Source organism: Alligator mississippiensis, chromosome 4 (genome assembly GCF_030867095.1).
Source record: "Alligator mississippiensis isolate rAllMis1 chromosome 4, rAllMis1, whole genome shotgun sequence".
Taxonomy (NCBI): Eukaryota; Metazoa; Chordata; order Crocodylia; family Alligatoridae; genus Alligator; species Alligator mississippiensis.
In genome coordinates this window covers 45,071,615-45,089,517 of record NC_081827.1, presented here as the reverse complement: position 1 = coordinate 45,089,517, position 17,903 = coordinate 45,071,615, and the positions used below count along the sequence as shown (strand labels likewise).

At 39.8% G+C, this 17,903-nt stretch overlaps 1 protein-coding gene across 1 annotated transcript in view; it reads right to left on the bottom strand.

Annotated features, from left to right (window-relative positions):
* The window catches only part of AASS (aminoadipate-semialdehyde synthase), a 49,678-nt gene that overhangs the window by 23,383 nt on the left and 8,392 nt on the right, over positions 1 to 17,903 (bottom strand). The window contains exons 7-16 of the mRNA XM_014601060.3: positions 16,581 to 16,659; positions 16,360 to 16,487; positions 16,037 to 16,185; positions 14,515 to 14,637; positions 14,247 to 14,358; positions 13,742 to 13,801; positions 13,583 to 13,650; positions 10,074 to 10,195; positions 1,525 to 1,654; positions 146 to 256 (exon numbers count right to left, since the gene is read on the bottom strand). Of these exons, the coding sequence (XP_014456546.1) occupies positions 146 to 256; positions 1,525 to 1,654; positions 10,074 to 10,195; positions 13,583 to 13,650; positions 13,742 to 13,801; positions 14,247 to 14,358; positions 14,515 to 14,637; positions 16,037 to 16,185; positions 16,360 to 16,487; positions 16,581 to 16,659 (1,082 nt within the window). The remainder of the gene's footprint in view (positions 1 to 145; positions 257 to 1,524; positions 1,655 to 10,073; positions 10,196 to 13,582; positions 13,651 to 13,741; positions 13,802 to 14,246; positions 14,359 to 14,514; positions 14,638 to 16,036; positions 16,186 to 16,359; positions 16,488 to 16,580; positions 16,660 to 17,903) is intronic.

The window sequence follows — 17,903 nt, the reverse complement described above, 5'->3', positions numbered from 1 at the left end:
TAAAATCAGAAAACCAGTAAGCCATGAAGTCTTAAGAATCTAAATATATCAAAGATTGCAAGGAATACGAATAGTAAGGGAACATGGACCATATTAAGTACTTAAAAAAGAATGACAGCATCTCACTACTGACTTTCAGACCTACCTTTCTTGGAGTTCTTTCATAGCTGGTGTTAGGTAGCTAGCTGTTACCAGGTTTACTTTACTATCAATGCATTTCTTAGCAACTAAAGGATGTGCTGAATAAGGCAGCAAGCTGCAAACAAACAAAAAATGTACATCAACATCTAACCAATAACTTGTATTTTGACTTGAAGACAATTTGCAAGAAGTTTTCCTGCATTTAGAAAGTCTATTAATACAAAGGACCTTTGGCCTTGCACTACTTTCAATGTAGGTTTATGTCTATGCGAGTGAGCATAAAATGCTACCTAATTGGAATAGCTTGGAATAGCATTGTTTAACAACTACTTCATACGAAGTGCGTACAGGGGAAGAGTGGGTTCAAGCACACTCAATTCTTTGCATGCCTCATCTTTTACATTTCCCCTTGTGAAAACAGAATCATGTTTTCTTCTCAGTGCCACATCCAAAAATGGTGTGTGCTGTGTTTTAAAATTTAAATCTGGTACGCTGGCTTTGAAGCAGCTTTCATGAAAATGGTCTGGCTGAATTACCTCCCCAGACAGAATCCTGAAAAGCAGCCATCAGGCACAATATATCTCAGGAATGGGGAGGACTATAAAGCAGTTTCCAACCCTACTTCAAAGTTCAAAAAGAGAACAATTTCTGTAACTGTTTAGTAGCAAAGGTTGAATTTTTTCAGAAGTTGGCATCTGCATGTATGTGCACCATTACTTGTTTGCACTATGTAATTTGCACATGCAGATGATAGGTTTGTACATGAAAAAAATCATCTCATGTAGACTCATGAGAGTTTAAGCAAGTAAAGTTGCATACCCACAAAGACTGCATTGAGGCTCATTCAGTTATCTTCCCCTTAAAATCATCTTGCCACTTTAACAATCAGGAAAGAGTTATACTGCACTAGAGACAATTCCAACGTACTTGTTATATGAAGACACAATGTCCAGTCACATCCCCTTCCATGTTCCCAGCTCATGCACACTCCTCACACTTGGAGCTATGAGCGAAGAAGACCTATTTGCTTCACATTCCTTGCACACTGGTAAAACCCTATAGCTAATTACAGACATTCAAAAAGCCCGAGGCAGAATTGATCTAAGTTATGCAGTTTTCTGTAAGCAACATAGTTTAGATCAGTAGCAAACAGAACGCACATTCGCACTTTGGTGGTGTGGGGGGAGAAGGGAGGCAAATCTTAGACCTGGTTCCACCTGTGTGTGTGCCAAATAGCTGTTCTGTTATGGGTTTCAAATCACTTATACTGGTAAATGTGTAATGTCTGTACCTGGCCTATGTGGCTGTTTACAGAGCTATACAGATGCCTTATCACAGCAGAGTTCAGTGTCATGCCTACCAAGTTTTACTCAGAATTCTGACCTGATTACGAGGTCATGCTTCTTCACCAAGGTGGAAAGTTTATCCTCATGTTTAATAACATCCATAATTACAGAAGTGACATTGCTGTGTTTCTTGGTCAGCTGTTCAAGTTGTTCCTTCATAAAAGATGCTGTTTTAAAAAATAAGAATATCAACTGATAAATAGAAATCAAGTCTCCCCCCACCCACATGTGAAGGTGAGCACCAGAAGTACCTTCTGCCCTACTGAATAACCCAGTTGTCATGCAAACTCCACTACCAGCACTTCTGTTGTGCATGTGCCTTAGCAAATGGATAATTATGGTCCCTGTCAATCTCTCTCTTTCCAAAGTAAAGCAGTTGCATTGACCCAGCAAAATAAAAAACAAAGCAAAAACAAACAGTTGATGGCAAAGCAAATGTAAAGCATCTTGCTCCTTTAAACATCAAATTGCTAGTGTCAAGCTACAGCCACTATAATTTAAAAACAGGGATCTGCTGGGAATATTTATCCTCAGAAATAAAAAGCCGTCTATGCCAAGGGAATTGCAGAATCCCAACAAAGAATCAGAACCTTTGCTCAAATTGTTTTAATCCTTCCTGTTCTTTCTTATTTAAATTTAATTTTGATTCCAACTCTTCATATGAGCCTTATCTGCTGTCTTGAATACCATCAGGTATTTTGCCATAAGAATCAGAGTGATTTACGATCTCACCTTTAACTTACTGGACACCAGCATTAAGCAAAACAGGGGTGTGCTCCATGTACCATGGAACTATCACCCTTCTTTCCAGTCTCCTCGCAACACAGCTCTCATGTTAGATAAATAAAAAAAGAGATCCTGAATATCTCTTCCCCAAGCAAAGATCCTACATAATTTATCAATCACATTGTTTATCAAGACCATGTTATTCGTTGTCATCTTGTAAAGTCTGCTTTGAAAGAGAGCTGTAACTTCTAGAGCAGGGGTGGGCAACATACAGCCCACAAGATGGATCCGGCCTGCCAGGCCATTCTATCTGGCCCGTGAAACCCCTAAAAAATTTAGTAAATTAATATTTATTTGCCCCGGCTCCCTGTCAAAGCTGGCTGGAGCCAGGGGCAGTAGGACCCAAAGGAAGCCCTCAGCAGGCTTGCAGATTTGAGCAGCCCAGCCGGGCCCACCCCCAGCCAGTTCCCTGCTTTCCTGCCCCCGCCCTGCTCCAGCACCAAATGGCTGTGGCTCCCGGCTGCATCCCCAGACGGCAGAGCATGGGACCGTGCTGGTAGGGGGGTGTGTGTGTGTGTGTGTGTGTGTGTGTGTGTGTGTGTGTGTGTGTGTGTGTACACACACGTCAGCAGGCACAGGGGCAGAGAGAGAGTGTGTGTGTGTGTGTGTGTGTGTGTGTGTGTGTGTGTGTGTGTCCATCTGTGTAGGCACAGGGGCAGTGTGTATGTGTGTGTGTATGTGAGTGTGCGCGCGTTCATAGGGTGAGTCCCACACGCACACCCCTCCATACACATGCACCTATGCCTCCCCTCACACTGCCATACACAAACCCCAGCCACCCTCCCCCCATACCCACCCACACCCCACATACCCACACACCCACAGCCCCCACAAACCTATACCCACACCCCACAATATACAAGAATAAGACTTCATTTTAAGCTATTGTATGCAGAGGTGACTGCACACACTACACAAACGCATGTAAATCAGGAAAAAAATATTTTTTTAAATCAAATGAATGAATGTTGTAGATGATCACTTTTTAGACTATAATTTGGCATTTTTCTGGTTCTGAGCTGGCAAAACTCCTTGCTGAAAGGAGTACTTCCAGGGGTAAGGGGAGGGACGTCTGGTGGCAAAGATCAGGGGCTAGGGGGTGGGACTTTTGGTCACAAGATGGCAAACAGGGGGGTGGGGTACCTGTCAGGAGCGGGGCTACCCATGCAGCCCTTGACAGCTTGCCAAAACTTGGTAAGTGGCCCTCTGCTCAAAATAATTGCCTGCTCCTGTTCTACAGGATCCTTAAATATTGTGGTGGGCATCTCATAGTACCTGTTCTTTAAATGCAACTCAGAGTGCAGAAACAACTAGTACCCTGACTGCTACATCAGACAGAAATGAGGATGTATGCAACTCCTTGTAACCAAACCAAGTGACGGAATAATTGAACAACTTCTCACCAGGCCACATAACCAAAGTCCTATGATAACTCTGTGATTAGAATTGAAATAAGCCTAAACATAGGAGGTCTGTGAAGAATCATCCAAAACTCACCAGAACATCAGTCATTCTGCAACCACTGAGATGCAGAACAGACTGGGATGGTGTGAGGGTCTATCCACTAAAACTTACGCCAAGTCTACAACCAATTAATTACATTAGCTCTTTAGTAGTGTTTTGCCCTTGCTATGAGCCCAGGCTACAATAAGTCTGTCAAAAAGTAATCACTGTGTAGTGAGGTATGCCTGTGACGTTGGTCTTGCCAGCCCTCCTTTATCCAAATTTGTTCTACTGGACTTCCCAGTGTGCACTGCTCTGCTTATATTCAGTGTGCATGTTTGCAGCCCTATGAGACAGCTGCCCACCCTTTACCAAGGAATCAGTGATCCAAACACTATCAGAAAGTATGGCAGGTGAAAGACACATTAACATGGTTTCTCACATAGAAAGGCTCTTGTGTGAACATAATTCAATGGAGTGGCTTTTTTAAAAAGAATAAAAAACCTGTGATAGGATGACTATGACATGACTGATTACAAACCCTCCACAAATTGTTATAGTTTAGCCTGGAGTGGAAACTAATCCAAAAACCGGTACTAAGTGGAAGAAGGTATTGCATCCCAAAAGGATTGAGATAATATATTTATAGATGAAAGCCTGAGCCTCAGACTCTCAAACAAACTTTACACACACACACACACACACACACACACACACACACACACACACACACACACACTTCAACTAACTTTTTTTTTTACTGGAAAAGACATCTAGAAATTCAAGTGAATTTAAAAGAAAATGTGCCTGGACTGCTAAAACAGATCAATTTCCCTTAGTCACTAAGAAATATGCTTCTAGAACTGGACTCAGAAGATGATCCATTTAACAAAATGCTTGAGATATTTTTACATAGAATATAAAAATGTAAGGGGCTCTACAATAAAACTAGATTTCATAGATTTCATAGACATTAGGGCTGGAAGGGACCTCGGAAGATCCTCGAGTCCAGCCCCCCACCCAAAGGGCAGGAAGTCAGCTGGGGTCATAGGATCCCAGCAAGATAAGCATCCAGTTTCATCTTGAAAGTGTTCAATGAAGGCACTTGAACAACCTCCGGTGGCAGGCTGTTCCAGACCTTGGGGGCTCGGACAGTAAAGAAATTCTTCCTTATGTCCAGCCTGAAACGATCTTGTAGTAGTTTGTGACCATTTGACCTAGTCATCATCCCTTGGGGCGCTCTGGTAAACAAACGTTCCCCCAGATACTGGTGGTCACCCCTGATAAACTTGTAGGTGGCCATCAGATCACCCCTGAGCCTGTGCTTTTCCAGGCTAAAGAGCCCCAGGGCTCTCAGCCTGTCATCGTAGGGTCTGCTTCCCTGACCTCTGATCATGCGCGTGGCTCTTCTCTGGACTCTCTCAAGCTTCTCCACATCCTTTTTGAATTGTGGAGCCCAAAACTGGATGCAGTACTCCAGCTGCAGCCTCACTAAGGCCGACTACAGGGGGAGAATGACGTCCCGGGATTTGCTTGAGAAGCATCTATGGATGCAAGCCAGCGTTTTGGTCACTTTACTAGCCGCAGCATCACATTGCAGGCTCATGTTCATCTTGTGGTCAATGATGACCCCCAAGTCTCTTTCTTCCATAGTGCTAGCCAACATAGCACTGCCGAGCCTATAAGGATGCTGCGGGTTTTTTTTCCCCAAGGTGGAGAACCTTGCATTTATCGGCGTTGAACACCATCAGATTCTCGTCCGCCCACTTGCTGAGCCTGTCCAGGTCAGCCTGGATCATCCGCCTGTCTTCTGGTGTGGATGCTTTGCCCCAAAGTTTGGTGTTATCTGCGAACTTGGCCAGTCCGCTTCTAACTCCAGTGTCCACATCATTAATGAAGATGTTGAACAGTATGGGTCCAAGGACAGAGCCCTGGGGGAACCCACTGGTCACAGGACACCACGATGAGTGACTTCCATCAATTACTACCCTCTGGGTCCGACCCCGGAGCCAATTTTCCAGCCAGTGGATCGTGGAGGACCCAAGGCGACAATTGGCCAGTTTCTCCAAGAGACGATTATGGGACACCAGATCGAAGGCTTTTTTGAAGTCAAGATATATGACATCAATCTCATCTCCCTTGTCCAGGTGATAGGTCACCTGGTCGTAGAAGGAAATGAGATTGGTCAAGCAAGACCTACCCGCAACAAACCCATGCTGGCTATCCCTTAAGATGTTGGTGTCGGCCAGTCCATTAAGGACGGCCTCCTTAATAAACTTTTCTAAGATCTTCCCTGGGATAGAAGTCAGGCTGATGGGCCTATAGTTAGCCGGATCCACTTTCCTCCCTTTCTTGAAGATAGGCACCACATTGGCCTTCTTCCAGAACTGTTTAGGACAGAAACATTTTTGGTCATGGTTCACAGGGAAAAATGAATTAATTTTTTAATTAATTAATTGAGAGAGATGCCCATAATTGACGATGTCTAAAAATGTATTTCCCCTGGATTATTAATCCAATCACATGAAGCAATATGACAAGAGCTGAGAAGATACTGACAGAAAATACAGCAACTATACTATGCCCAGCAAAAATTATTACTAGTCCATGCAGGCAAACAGTACCTGTTGTGGGATAAAGGGTCAGCGGAGAAACTGTTGGGGAAAAAGTTAAAAGGATCAAACAGAAAAGCTTGAAAAGTAGAGGAACGAGGCAAGTGAATCATTCATCCAATCACTTCAACACCACCTCACAGATAGCATATAAGATGCCATGATCCATTAAGTAGGGACTTTTCTTTTTCTGGTTACTTTGGTGAGAAATTACTCTATTTTAGAATTAGTTTTATGAAATATCTACACTCCCTCCAACTGTGCTAGAGAATGCTGCTCCTGCTTCATGCATGCTAAACAGAAAAAATATAACAGCACTGGGCAAAGATGGAGAGTGGCACAGTATGCATCCTCAGTGCACCAAAAACCAGCTACTTGCCATTTTTTGGCATTTGGTATAAGTGGATGAGATGCTTTTCACAACAGCACTGCCTCACATGGTCAGAGTGTTGTGTTGTGATGTAGGAGCCAGTGACTCAACCCATCGTCATGTAGGCAAGTACATGGGTTTACTCACCGAAGTGCTGGTTTGCAAGACCAGGTATGTAGACTTTAATAGTGAACCCAGGAACTTGGTTCAGGGTTCTGTGTTGCTCTTGCAAGAGTTAAGATGAAAAAGCTGTCTTAATTACACTGCTTTAGGCATTCTTGATCTCATCAGCTTTCAGGAAAAACAGATCATGAGCATCATGAAAGGGTAGGTAAAATAAACTGTATATATATATTTTAAATTTTGTTTATAGGTTTAGGTTTAATACATTAATAAATTAAGACCATAAACAAGTTCAGGGATTTGTTTTAATTCATGCAGTACCCCAAAAGGCTGTGTGGCACCTTTCAGATTAATAGGAAGGTGAATTATTGATCCAAGGAACTCAGAGTCTACCACAGATGGCAACACAGGTGAAAAACAGGCTGACTAACAGGTAGTGGGGTGACTACAACTAGAGATTTAAGCCAAATCCAAAAGTTGGGCTTTTTTAATTAAATCAGATTTTTATTTTAAAATAAATGTATTTTTCTTTTTTTAATTATTTATTTTAAAAATTAAAAATGTAACATTTGTAATTAACTACATCAAGCCTAAGATTACTATAATTTCACAAAATAACTGAAATTAAAATTAAAATGATAAAATATAATTATTGCTACTGAACTAGTGGAAGTCACTAGCCAAGCACCTCGAACCAGAGTTTTGTGAAGTACTAACTCAATTGTTGACAGTATCATCTTTTCTACTGATGCAAAACAAATTCTTTCCTCTTTTTCCTTTATTCACTAGGGCAGGTCAATGACTAGCTCATTCAAATTCTGAATGATAGAATAAGCTACTTTGTACTTACTGTATGCTAAGAGTGGATGAATTGCTAGTGAGGACGATTTGATCAACTGTAAATTTACAACTTGGCTTACCTCAGAGTAGCTTCATGTAGACAAGCCCTTACTGTTTGCACATTGCCCAACACAACAAACCCTTCAACACAATTGTATTTCCTGATGCTACTGTATTTATAATGCAAATATATCATAATGCAAATATATTGCACAACCATAGCAATGGGTGACCAATAAGGCTTGGTAAGATTGTGCAGAGGATACACAGAGACAAAACAATTATACTGAGCAAAAATGGGTGAAAGAAGGAACTTAAAATGGATCAGCTGAAGTGAGGTATTTCTTTCATATACCCACTCATGGAATAGTGGAAGCTAAACTGTGGTAATTTAGCAGCTATTTAGTTTGGCTATGTGACGGGCTAGCTGGCAGTGACCTAGCCCAGGGGTTTTGAAAGGGCAAAAGATGATTGGAGGACTTGGGATTCCCTTTCCTCACCAATCAGGCCCCAGAGATTCACCCCTCATGTCCCCTGATTGGCCCCTTGGGTCACCTGAAGGGGGATAAAAGGGGCAGCGTGGCTGACTCAGGAGGGAGACCAGTGAAGGACCACAAGGAAGGAGCTTCAAAGAGCTGGCAAGAGCTGAGCCAGCAGGGCAGGAGCAGTTGCCCCAGAAGAGCCTGAAGGAGCAGGACCTGCAGGCAGCAGTTGGACCCTCGGCAGCACGGCATGTGGCCGGCAGGAGAGGCTTCCTGCTGGGCTCCAGAATCCCCTACGAGAGGCTGTGGCCAGCAGGAGAGGCTTCCCGCTTCAGCAAGGATCTGAGCAAGGACCTGAGGGGTTCCCAGCTCGGCTTCCAGCTCCTCCAATCAGAAGCCAGGCAGCTCGACATGAGGCTGGGGCTCCAGGAAGGTCAAGACCCCTAGTAGCTTGGAGCACTATTAGCGCTGGTGGCTGTGTAGCAATGTTCCTGCCTACTACATGAGAGATCCAAGTTCAAGTCTTAGCTTTGGTAACTTGGGGTGAGTGAGCTAAGAAGGAGAAATTCCTCTTGCAGTGGAAAGGGGCCATTGTGTTTTTCTCCCTTTCCAGGTACCTAGGCCCTATATTTCTTTGTCCTTTGACATTTTGCGTTTTTTTTATATCTCCCCAACCAGTATTGTTTGCTCTGCTGTTTGTGTTTTATATTTTGTTAACCCTATCTTTTGTCAATAATTGCAAGTGTCTAACCTTGTTGAATCCTACCCCTTGGGGCATTGTAGTGTCCACTATACCCCCTGATTATGCCTGTTATGTTCTCAGTATTGTTCCCTCATTAAAAGGTATATGGTTAAGTCCCCAGTGGTGGTCTGGCTCTGCTCTATAGGGGGAGGAGAGTCCCTACACCTCCCACAACGCTTGTGCACCTGCTTTGATCCCTTCAATTGGAGAGGGGATACCTCTTGGGGTACCGCCCGGGTTACAGCTATAAACTGCCCCAGTTTAGCTTCACTTAGTGCCAGATACAGCAGACATACGAAACTGTTAAAATTGATCAGCTGACACAAGCGCTAAGAGCAGTTCACTCCCAACTCCACACATTTAGAAGCAGTCTAATTGTTTCATCAGTCCACAGGCAGAGAAAGATCTTGACAACTACCTCCTTAGGTTTTTTGAAGAGGGACATCGTCAGCTACAGTTCCTTAAATGTGCTAATTTCAAAAGAACCCACTAACTTATAAAGTACCCTTAAAACTAGAGCCTAATTGGGGAAAATGATAATTCTATAAAGATAGTTGTGTTTCTCTGATTAGAAAGGTGTTTTGGACATATCTACAACAACAAACTTGACACTCCCTACACCATACATTTTCTATTTGTATGCATCTGCCTGCTGCCTGTTCCATGGTAGATTATGTACTCTCATAACTACTTAAGCACCTTGCAGGGACTAGGGAAAAAATAGTGTAAATGATTCCCCATTTTCAGAACAGCACAGAAAAGAGATGTCATCATGCTATCACACAGGACAGAAAATGCAACTGACAACCAATGAAAGAGTGAGACTGACTATACACGAAGTACTGTCAAATGCATGATCCAAACAAACTGAAATGAACAGAGAAATAGATCTTCTCCCCAATTTCTTTTTTAAGGCACTATATACAACAAATAGATCAAAATTGAAATGGCAATGTGGTATTAAAATTGAGGCATCTCTTCAGAACGTTCTTCAGGCTATAAAGTAATTTTAGACTGAAATACACAATTAAAAGCATAGACTATGCCTGTAGTGCTTGCATAGCAGTTCCATATGTCAATAAAAGAATGAACAGTAAGCTGCAACATGATGTTAAATGAAATTATTCCTTATACATGCATGAACCCTTATATAGTGCTTTTAACACTGGAAAGTAAATCCTTAAGTACCTGCTGTGATTTGAATGTTGGGATCTCTAGTGAGGTATTCTATCACAGGGCCAGAAACATAGCCAGCTCCAAGTAACAAGACCTTTTTCTTCTTATCCATGGTCAGTGACTGAGCATATTCCCTAAAAGGGATTATAATCAAAATTAAAACAGACAGCATAAGCAAAGAGTAACCTGCTAAAGCTAATGCAATATCAGTAAGTTTTAGTTAGTTTACAAACCAAGAGCTCTGTTCAGACAAAAGTTTAAGTTCTGGGGCACTGCTCTCTAACCCAAATCCAAAACATCCATTTTCAAAGCATTTTCAGTTGAACTTCTAATTTCAAGGAATGCAACTAAAATGTCTAAAATAGCTTCAAACATTCATACTACTGAATCCTCTCATTTTGCTTCTCCAACAGCTATTGTTACCTGATCTTCCTCAGAAGCCATCACATCTTCCTTGATAGCTAAGCCATCAAAACCTGATTACTTCAGGAGGGAATGCCCCAATTTGCCATTTTTGAATGATGCTGCAGTGTTCTAGATTATACCTACCCCACTACACCTCCTCTGCCACCTCTAAGGAATAGGAATTTATGTTGCAGAAAATGTAACTTTGGAAAAACTATACCACAGTAATTTAAGACGCCTATAAGAATAACAGTTTAAGACTATAGCTAGCTAGTAAAATCTGTGTCTATTTACGGCCTCAGATTGTGTGACAAAAGTCCCAGCCAGGCAGGGGGATCCAATTTAAATTAAAATGGGAAATGCTCATTTAAATTAAAACTAATTTGCATTTTTGTTTTTTGTTATTCTCCTAAAACAAACATATATTCTCACTGACATAGCTATTAAAATATGTGGATTTGAACCAAATACAATATATCATTAAGCTAAAGTTGTTGCTACTGTTTGCTAATGAGAAAGAAACATGTTATCTTGATACTTTTAAGTAATGTATGCAGATTCTTAATTTTATATTTTGCATTATATTAGAAAAGGAGGAATACTTAATTTGTTTACTAGGTGACAGTTTTTCTGGTGCAAGGGTGGATCGGAGAAGCTACTTTTAGAAGGAAACTAGAATTCAATTAAAAATGTACAAAAATAGAACCTTAAAGTTGCTCACTGTAAATTATACTATTATATTATGCAAGAGGCAAGGATTTTTGTGGGAAATATCTTTTATTGGTAGGATAGGCGTAAACAAGCTTCTGAATGCAATACATTCTTCAGATTTATTATATTGCAACTTTTATTGCAAGTAAAGCTACCTTAAATATGCTGGATACATGAAGGAAAAGTGCAAATTTATCCAAACATATATTAAATTTAAATAAATCACAATTTCAAATTTAAATGAAAACAAGTTTATTGTTTAATTTATTGTTGTAATTACTGATTTATATTACTTATTTATCTACCTTGGCTTGATAAGTCAGACCTTTTAAATATTCATAATGTAGATCCTCTGGTAAGATAAGACTAAGAATTTTACCTCCGAGAGGCAAACCATATACTCTGATCTAACTTTCTTCTTCACAAGGATACTACTCTCATACCAAGAGAAGAAAACCTGAGGCACAATTGTGGGTAGTTTATATGATCAGAAAATATGAAGAGAGAAAGTAGGTTGTAACTCCAGATCTGGCACAGAAAAAAGCCTTTCTTGCAAAAGAAACAACTTTTACAGTATTAAGCTCCTAGTTACGTTGATTCCTAGTTTAAATTATCCAGCAGCCAAACTCTGGTCAACTGGACCAGAATTTGTATGTTCCTGGAAGGGAAAACTATGGACCTCTCTCAGAATTACTGTTAACATGACGTACCATTTGCACTCTGCAAAAGCAGCACATAGTATCAATTAAGCAAAAAGGTAAAAATAATTGGAAAGAACAACAACTCAGATGTACATTCCTCTCTCTTGGGGCCCATCACCCATATTAACTTATATAACCTGGCTGTTCTTTGCACAGAGTTCATTAGCCTTCAAAAAGTAACACTTAGCATTTAGTCTAAATAGAGCCCTTAGCTATCAGACTAACTATTATGTTAGAGCAGTAATACAAGTCAGATAACTCCCTCTTCACATCCCAAATTTGAAACCTCATGGGTAAACTACTGCATTTTAAAGAGCCAATTTGTTATTATAATTGCATTCTTTCCAAATAAATCCAAAGGGGAAAAATATAAAAAAAAAAAGGGTTTGGGTTTAGTGGGTCCTGTTCATTTTTTAGTTAAGTGAGTTATAGTTAAAAAAAATGACACACCACACATGCAACACACAGTTCTGCAGAAAGTTCAAAAATCTACCCACAATTAAACCCCTTTGGAAGACAGTCTCCAGCTTCTTAGGCAGCTCATACAAGCCCATGCAAGAGGTTAAGAGGGGAGCCAAAAGACAGACCACAATGCTGTGCAAGGAATAAGAAGGTATGTTAGCGGAGACAGCCCCAGGAGATTTTCCACCAAAATAGCATATACCAAAAAATGTAGCTGTAAGCTGTGATCTTTGGGAAGCAAATGGCTTGCTCCATCCCTATGGAAAAGGGCCTGTAAATGATTAAGCTGGATGTGATGGACTTTTCCTGAAGTCCTCATAGGATTTCCCCATTAATTACATTATTGTATTTTAAAATTTCCTACAGCCAAAACTATAAGTGCATGGGGAAGTGACACATTATATTGTCTAAATGTATATTAATGCATGTAATGTTTAAGCCCGTATTGATTTCTGCTGTGTATCCAATTTCTATTGTGTTACAGATACGAGTGTTCCAGCAATCCCTAACCAAAACCCCATGAAGACAGAGTTAGCCATCATTGCCAAAACAGTGAGGTTCTGTAATAAGAATAAAAATACAATACGAGTTACTAGAAATAATGGAGAAAAATCCAGGATTTTCATACTTTAAGTAGTGACGTGGTGAGCTTTAAGGGAGTTAAGCTAACCAAATCTGCTTCATCACCACTGCAAGATAAAAATACAGAGGAAGTAAGGAAAGAATCATATACAATAACTACTGTCCTAGTAAAGTGAAATGGGAAGTCAGAGGCCTTTATGCAGAATCCTGAATATACCCAAAAACTGAACAAAACTGCATGCAAGCGGGAAGGAATAACAGCTTCCTATACTAATAAGTAGAAGGCTGCAAAATACATTAGAACTATTCCTATCCCAGAAATCCCTGAATAGGCCAATGCAGTGTGCATAAATTTTGAGGATAGAAGCAACAAAGAATAATATTAGCATTCACTTATTTTGGGTCTTCAAGAAATCAACGTAGCAGGCATTGTTTGCCCTGTTTGCTCATGTTCAGGAGTAATTAGTAATATGTGCTGCTAATGAAGTTAAGCACTGTAGGGAGAATTATCAACCCAAAAGAAAATGTAACTACATAAAGCGATTCCACCACAGCTTGAATTAAATAAATAAATGCAACAATGATAAAAGGTACACATGCTTATTTAAAACCGGATACACAGAATCAAGATCATAATGCAAATCAAAATCTATATATTACCTGCTCTCCCTCAGTTTCTGGATATACTTATACTTAGGAGTCAATGAACCATTGGATGCAATCACTGCCTACAAAGTATATGAAACAAATTACTCTTTTTGCATCTGGACTTTCAATACCCAGGTCAAAAAAGGAAGGAAATTAGCTTGTAGAACTTACATCTCGAACAACAGGTGAATAGTTCTGGCTTTCAAGAGGCTCAGAGCCTTCAGATAATAGCTGTAGAGGGGAAAAAAAATGGTTTCAATCAGAGTACTTTATTTCCTTCATGCTTTTACAGATATTTTAAAAAATAAATCCTCTTTGGAAAAATATGCTTCATTACAAAGAAAGAAACTGTTAAAACTTTTTGGGTTAAAATAAAATACAAACAATAAGAGAACAATAGTATGATGTAGTAATACTTTGGAAACCTGAAATACACCTGGCTTTTACCTTGTTTTAAACTGACTTTCATTGAAATTTAGGCTCCTAAGCCACTTATGAAAATGGAATACCAGATCTTTTGAAACATTTTGCCTAGTACTCTAGGGAGCATCCAATTTTCACACATAAGCTATGTTCTACAGCAGATTTTTTAAACCAACATATAGCAGAGCAGAAGAACCACAAAATCTGAACAAAGTATAAGACCAAACTTCTTACCAAGCTCATAAAGCCTTACCATCTCTTCAATATAAGGGAAAAGCATGTCTCCAAAATATTCTGTTGATTCTATGGGAAGCTGTGCTGGGAGGTTGTCAATGGAACACATCAGAATTCCAAAGCCTTCAACACTAGAAGAAACATCATAGAAATTCAACACCATATTTTCCTTGCCCTTAAAGAATATTACATTTTTAGCGGTGTTCCTTGAGTCTTTATATAATAAGCTTAATATACAGGGGGTCTAAAACGCAAAGGAAGACAGTGCAAAGTAAAGGTACTCCCACCTGTCATGAATAATATGCTGGTCAGCATCATATATACAAAATGGATTGTTAATTGTTGTACACTCAGTCATAAATTCTATAGATCCTCCTGTGTCTGCTGAAATGTCACATATTGCCAAAAGTCTGAAATAAACAAAATAAAACAATGAACAAGAACATTAGCCACACCTCCAAATAATGAACCACTACAAAATATAAAGATAAAATAGATCAAGGACCAAAAAGGAAAAAAAGAGAACTAGGAAGATCCCTCAGAGATTTAGCTCCAGACAGAGAACCAAGTCACATCTCTCTATAGTGCCCTCAATTACTACTGACAAAAGTGTGCTTCATGAAAGGTTACATCTATAAACCAACAGAAGGAAGGGATACAGTAATATTTATCTTGACATGTTTAGGCATCCTTTGTTTCACCTTTCACTTTAAAAAAAATTAGAATACCATTTAATGCTTTAAATTATATTTTTATTTTTTAAGCGTTAAATGGATTTTAATTTTTTTTCTAATGAACATGATTACAGTTGCTAGATCAGCAGCACAGACACCAATATTGACACATTCCCACATTACCCAGTCAACACCCCTAAACTCAGTGCCACTCAGAAAGACCACAACATGTTGGAATGATTTTCTATTTGAAATCTCTGGGGTTATCTTGTGAATTACATATAGGTGTTTGCACACCTAAAAGGGCTAATTTTGTGTGGCACCTTTAAAAGGATCTTGCAACACCCTGGTTTAAAATCACTGTTTTAGGGAACATCCTATCCACCAAGAAACACTCAGGCTCTCTCCTGCTTACCCTCTAGTCCCAAAAGCTTTGAATTCTGCTTGAAAAGAGAGGGGTTGCGGAGATGGAGTCCAAATGGAGTACCTCAGCCCAGATTAACCTACAGCCTGATGATTAGGTGGGAGACACGAGTGTGAACCCATTCAAGCTAAAAAAAAAAAAAGTATAAAGCCAATCTTTCACTTCCTGGTTAAAGGCTCTAACCACACAAGTAAGGCTATTTATACAAAAGATGGACTCCTCACCTCCATGCCCAAGTCTTTTTTGGATCTAGCCTTAAATTCACACTCCACATTTCTATATGAAGAGTTATTCCAAAGCACAAAAAATACCATTTACTATCAGAGATTTGTTATTGAATCTGAATTAGATGAATGCCAGAAGAGAAGAACATTACTAAAGAAACTGAGCTTTAGAAAATTTTCTAGCTATGGTGGTGCACAGTGTGTTTGTCTACATGCAGTACAGAGAATGTATTTTAATGCATTCTATTATGAACTGGGGAAACCTTTACTGAGGATCAAAATTTAAACTTACTACCAAAGGAAAAATTAAAATTCTCATAGCTATTTGTCTTGGGTAAAAATTACTTATATATGCAACAAAACAAATTAATAGGAAAGCAGACACAAAAAGAAAAGTAAGATCTATTTGGTGTTTCATAATGCATAAGAAAAGAGCTGTTTAATTAGAATCCAGGAGAATTATTGTCACTGAACAAAGAAGACTTACTTGTGTGGTAATTCGGGGCAACCCTCAATTGCAAGAGAAGGAGATTTATGTGGAACTAGCAGCCTTTGTGCATCCTGTCGGCTTAACAAGCGCGGAGTATCTTGCTCCCAGTATATTCCATTAATTAAGCAAGTAGTGTAGGGTGCAATCTGCAAAGACAGTCAGAAAGTCCCAAGGACTTCATTCAGATATTATTGATGGGCAAAATAATTTAATTTGATCCAGCATACTAATGAATTCCCAACTAAATGGAATGTGGAAAAATGGTAGTTATTGGCAGAGTTTGGAAAGCCTTATACTGAAAGAATAGAAACAATACTTACATTAGTGTTAAAACGAGAAGTGTAGAGTTCTGGGTGTTTCTCATATTCTGCTGGGTCATACACTCCATCACTCTTCCTTACAAGATGATGGTGACGACTTAACACCGTCCCATATACTTTCCTAAGGTCTATGGTAAAGAAAAGGAACTCAAGTTCTTTAAAGAGCAAAACTATTGGCCAAAAAGATTCTGAAGGATACTGCATTACTGCCTTAAGGTTACCTCCAGATTTAGAAACTTCCTTCAGCTCATGTGGCTCCACAAACTCACAAGGGAGTGCATTGAACATTTCTTGGGCACCCTGCAGATTAAAAATTATACATATATCAATTGCACAGGTATCAGCATAAATTTAGAATAGTGAAAATAATCACATAAAGAACATTTTAATTTATCCTGAAATAAGCATAAGGGTTTAAACAGGTTGCACCAATTTTCACAGAATCCTTCACAGAACTAGATGTCAGTGGACATAACAAGTACCCGCCAAAGAAACAGTGCTACCTAAAGTATGATCCACTGGGGAACATCATCTAGTGGTCCATTTAGCTCGTGAACTGGAAAGAGTCACCTGGTTTGGCATATACTGCAATCATGGAATTTGATGAAGCATCTTCCCCTTGCTGCAGAATTTTGATCACAATTCTAGTTTTTTAAAATGCAATTTTAACCTTCATGGTTGTGAGAAAAATGTTCACAGTCTAACTCCAATTTGTCACTTACGAACTGAACCTACTGTTACTAAGTTCATTCTGCAACTTGGTGAGTTGATTCTACTCCCAATTGCTCTGCTGGGAGTGGAGGTTGCCCAGCAATTTGCAGAATCAATCCTGTTGACAGCTTTAACAGAGAGGCAAAACTGATGCTTGCATGGAACAATGCTTCCTTCTCCATGTGTTTTGTGATGACTATCAGGAAAGCTACTGAATAGGGTATTTGCTGAGGTATGAAACAGGGCTACATTTTTCTATAAATTCACATTAGCCTTTATGCACATTGGACAAAAACACAGGGAAAGAAGGTTCCTGGCTTGACATCCTGTTGGAGAGGCAATATTAGAGACTGAAGTGAGAAAAAAAGAATAGCAGGAATTATTTCTCCTTCTAATATAACCAGAGTTTCCAAGATCTTTTCCTAGCAAATGTGACCTTACAGTGAATTCAGTCTAATCTTTATCACCAAAATCATTAATAGACAATTCTCCTGCAGGTTTCCATCTTCTCCCATATGGCTGCAGCTGTTCTGAGGACTCCCTTGTTCCCAAAGCTGGTATGAAAACTGATAGTCCCCCTGGCTCTTCCTCTTTGTTTCATGGCTGCATGACAATGATGTCACAAGAATGTGGCTGGCTCTAGTGAGAAATGTCATGCTTCACTCTGACCAACCACTCCTCTTCAGTGCATATTTATTAGCTACTCCTGACAAACCCTCACTGAGGTTGCCCCACAGGGCAAAGAGGTTCTGTGGATTCAGAGATGACCCCATTTCCCAAGTGTAGTGCTACTTATAACTCACCAACCCATCAGACTAATCATCCTTTCATTA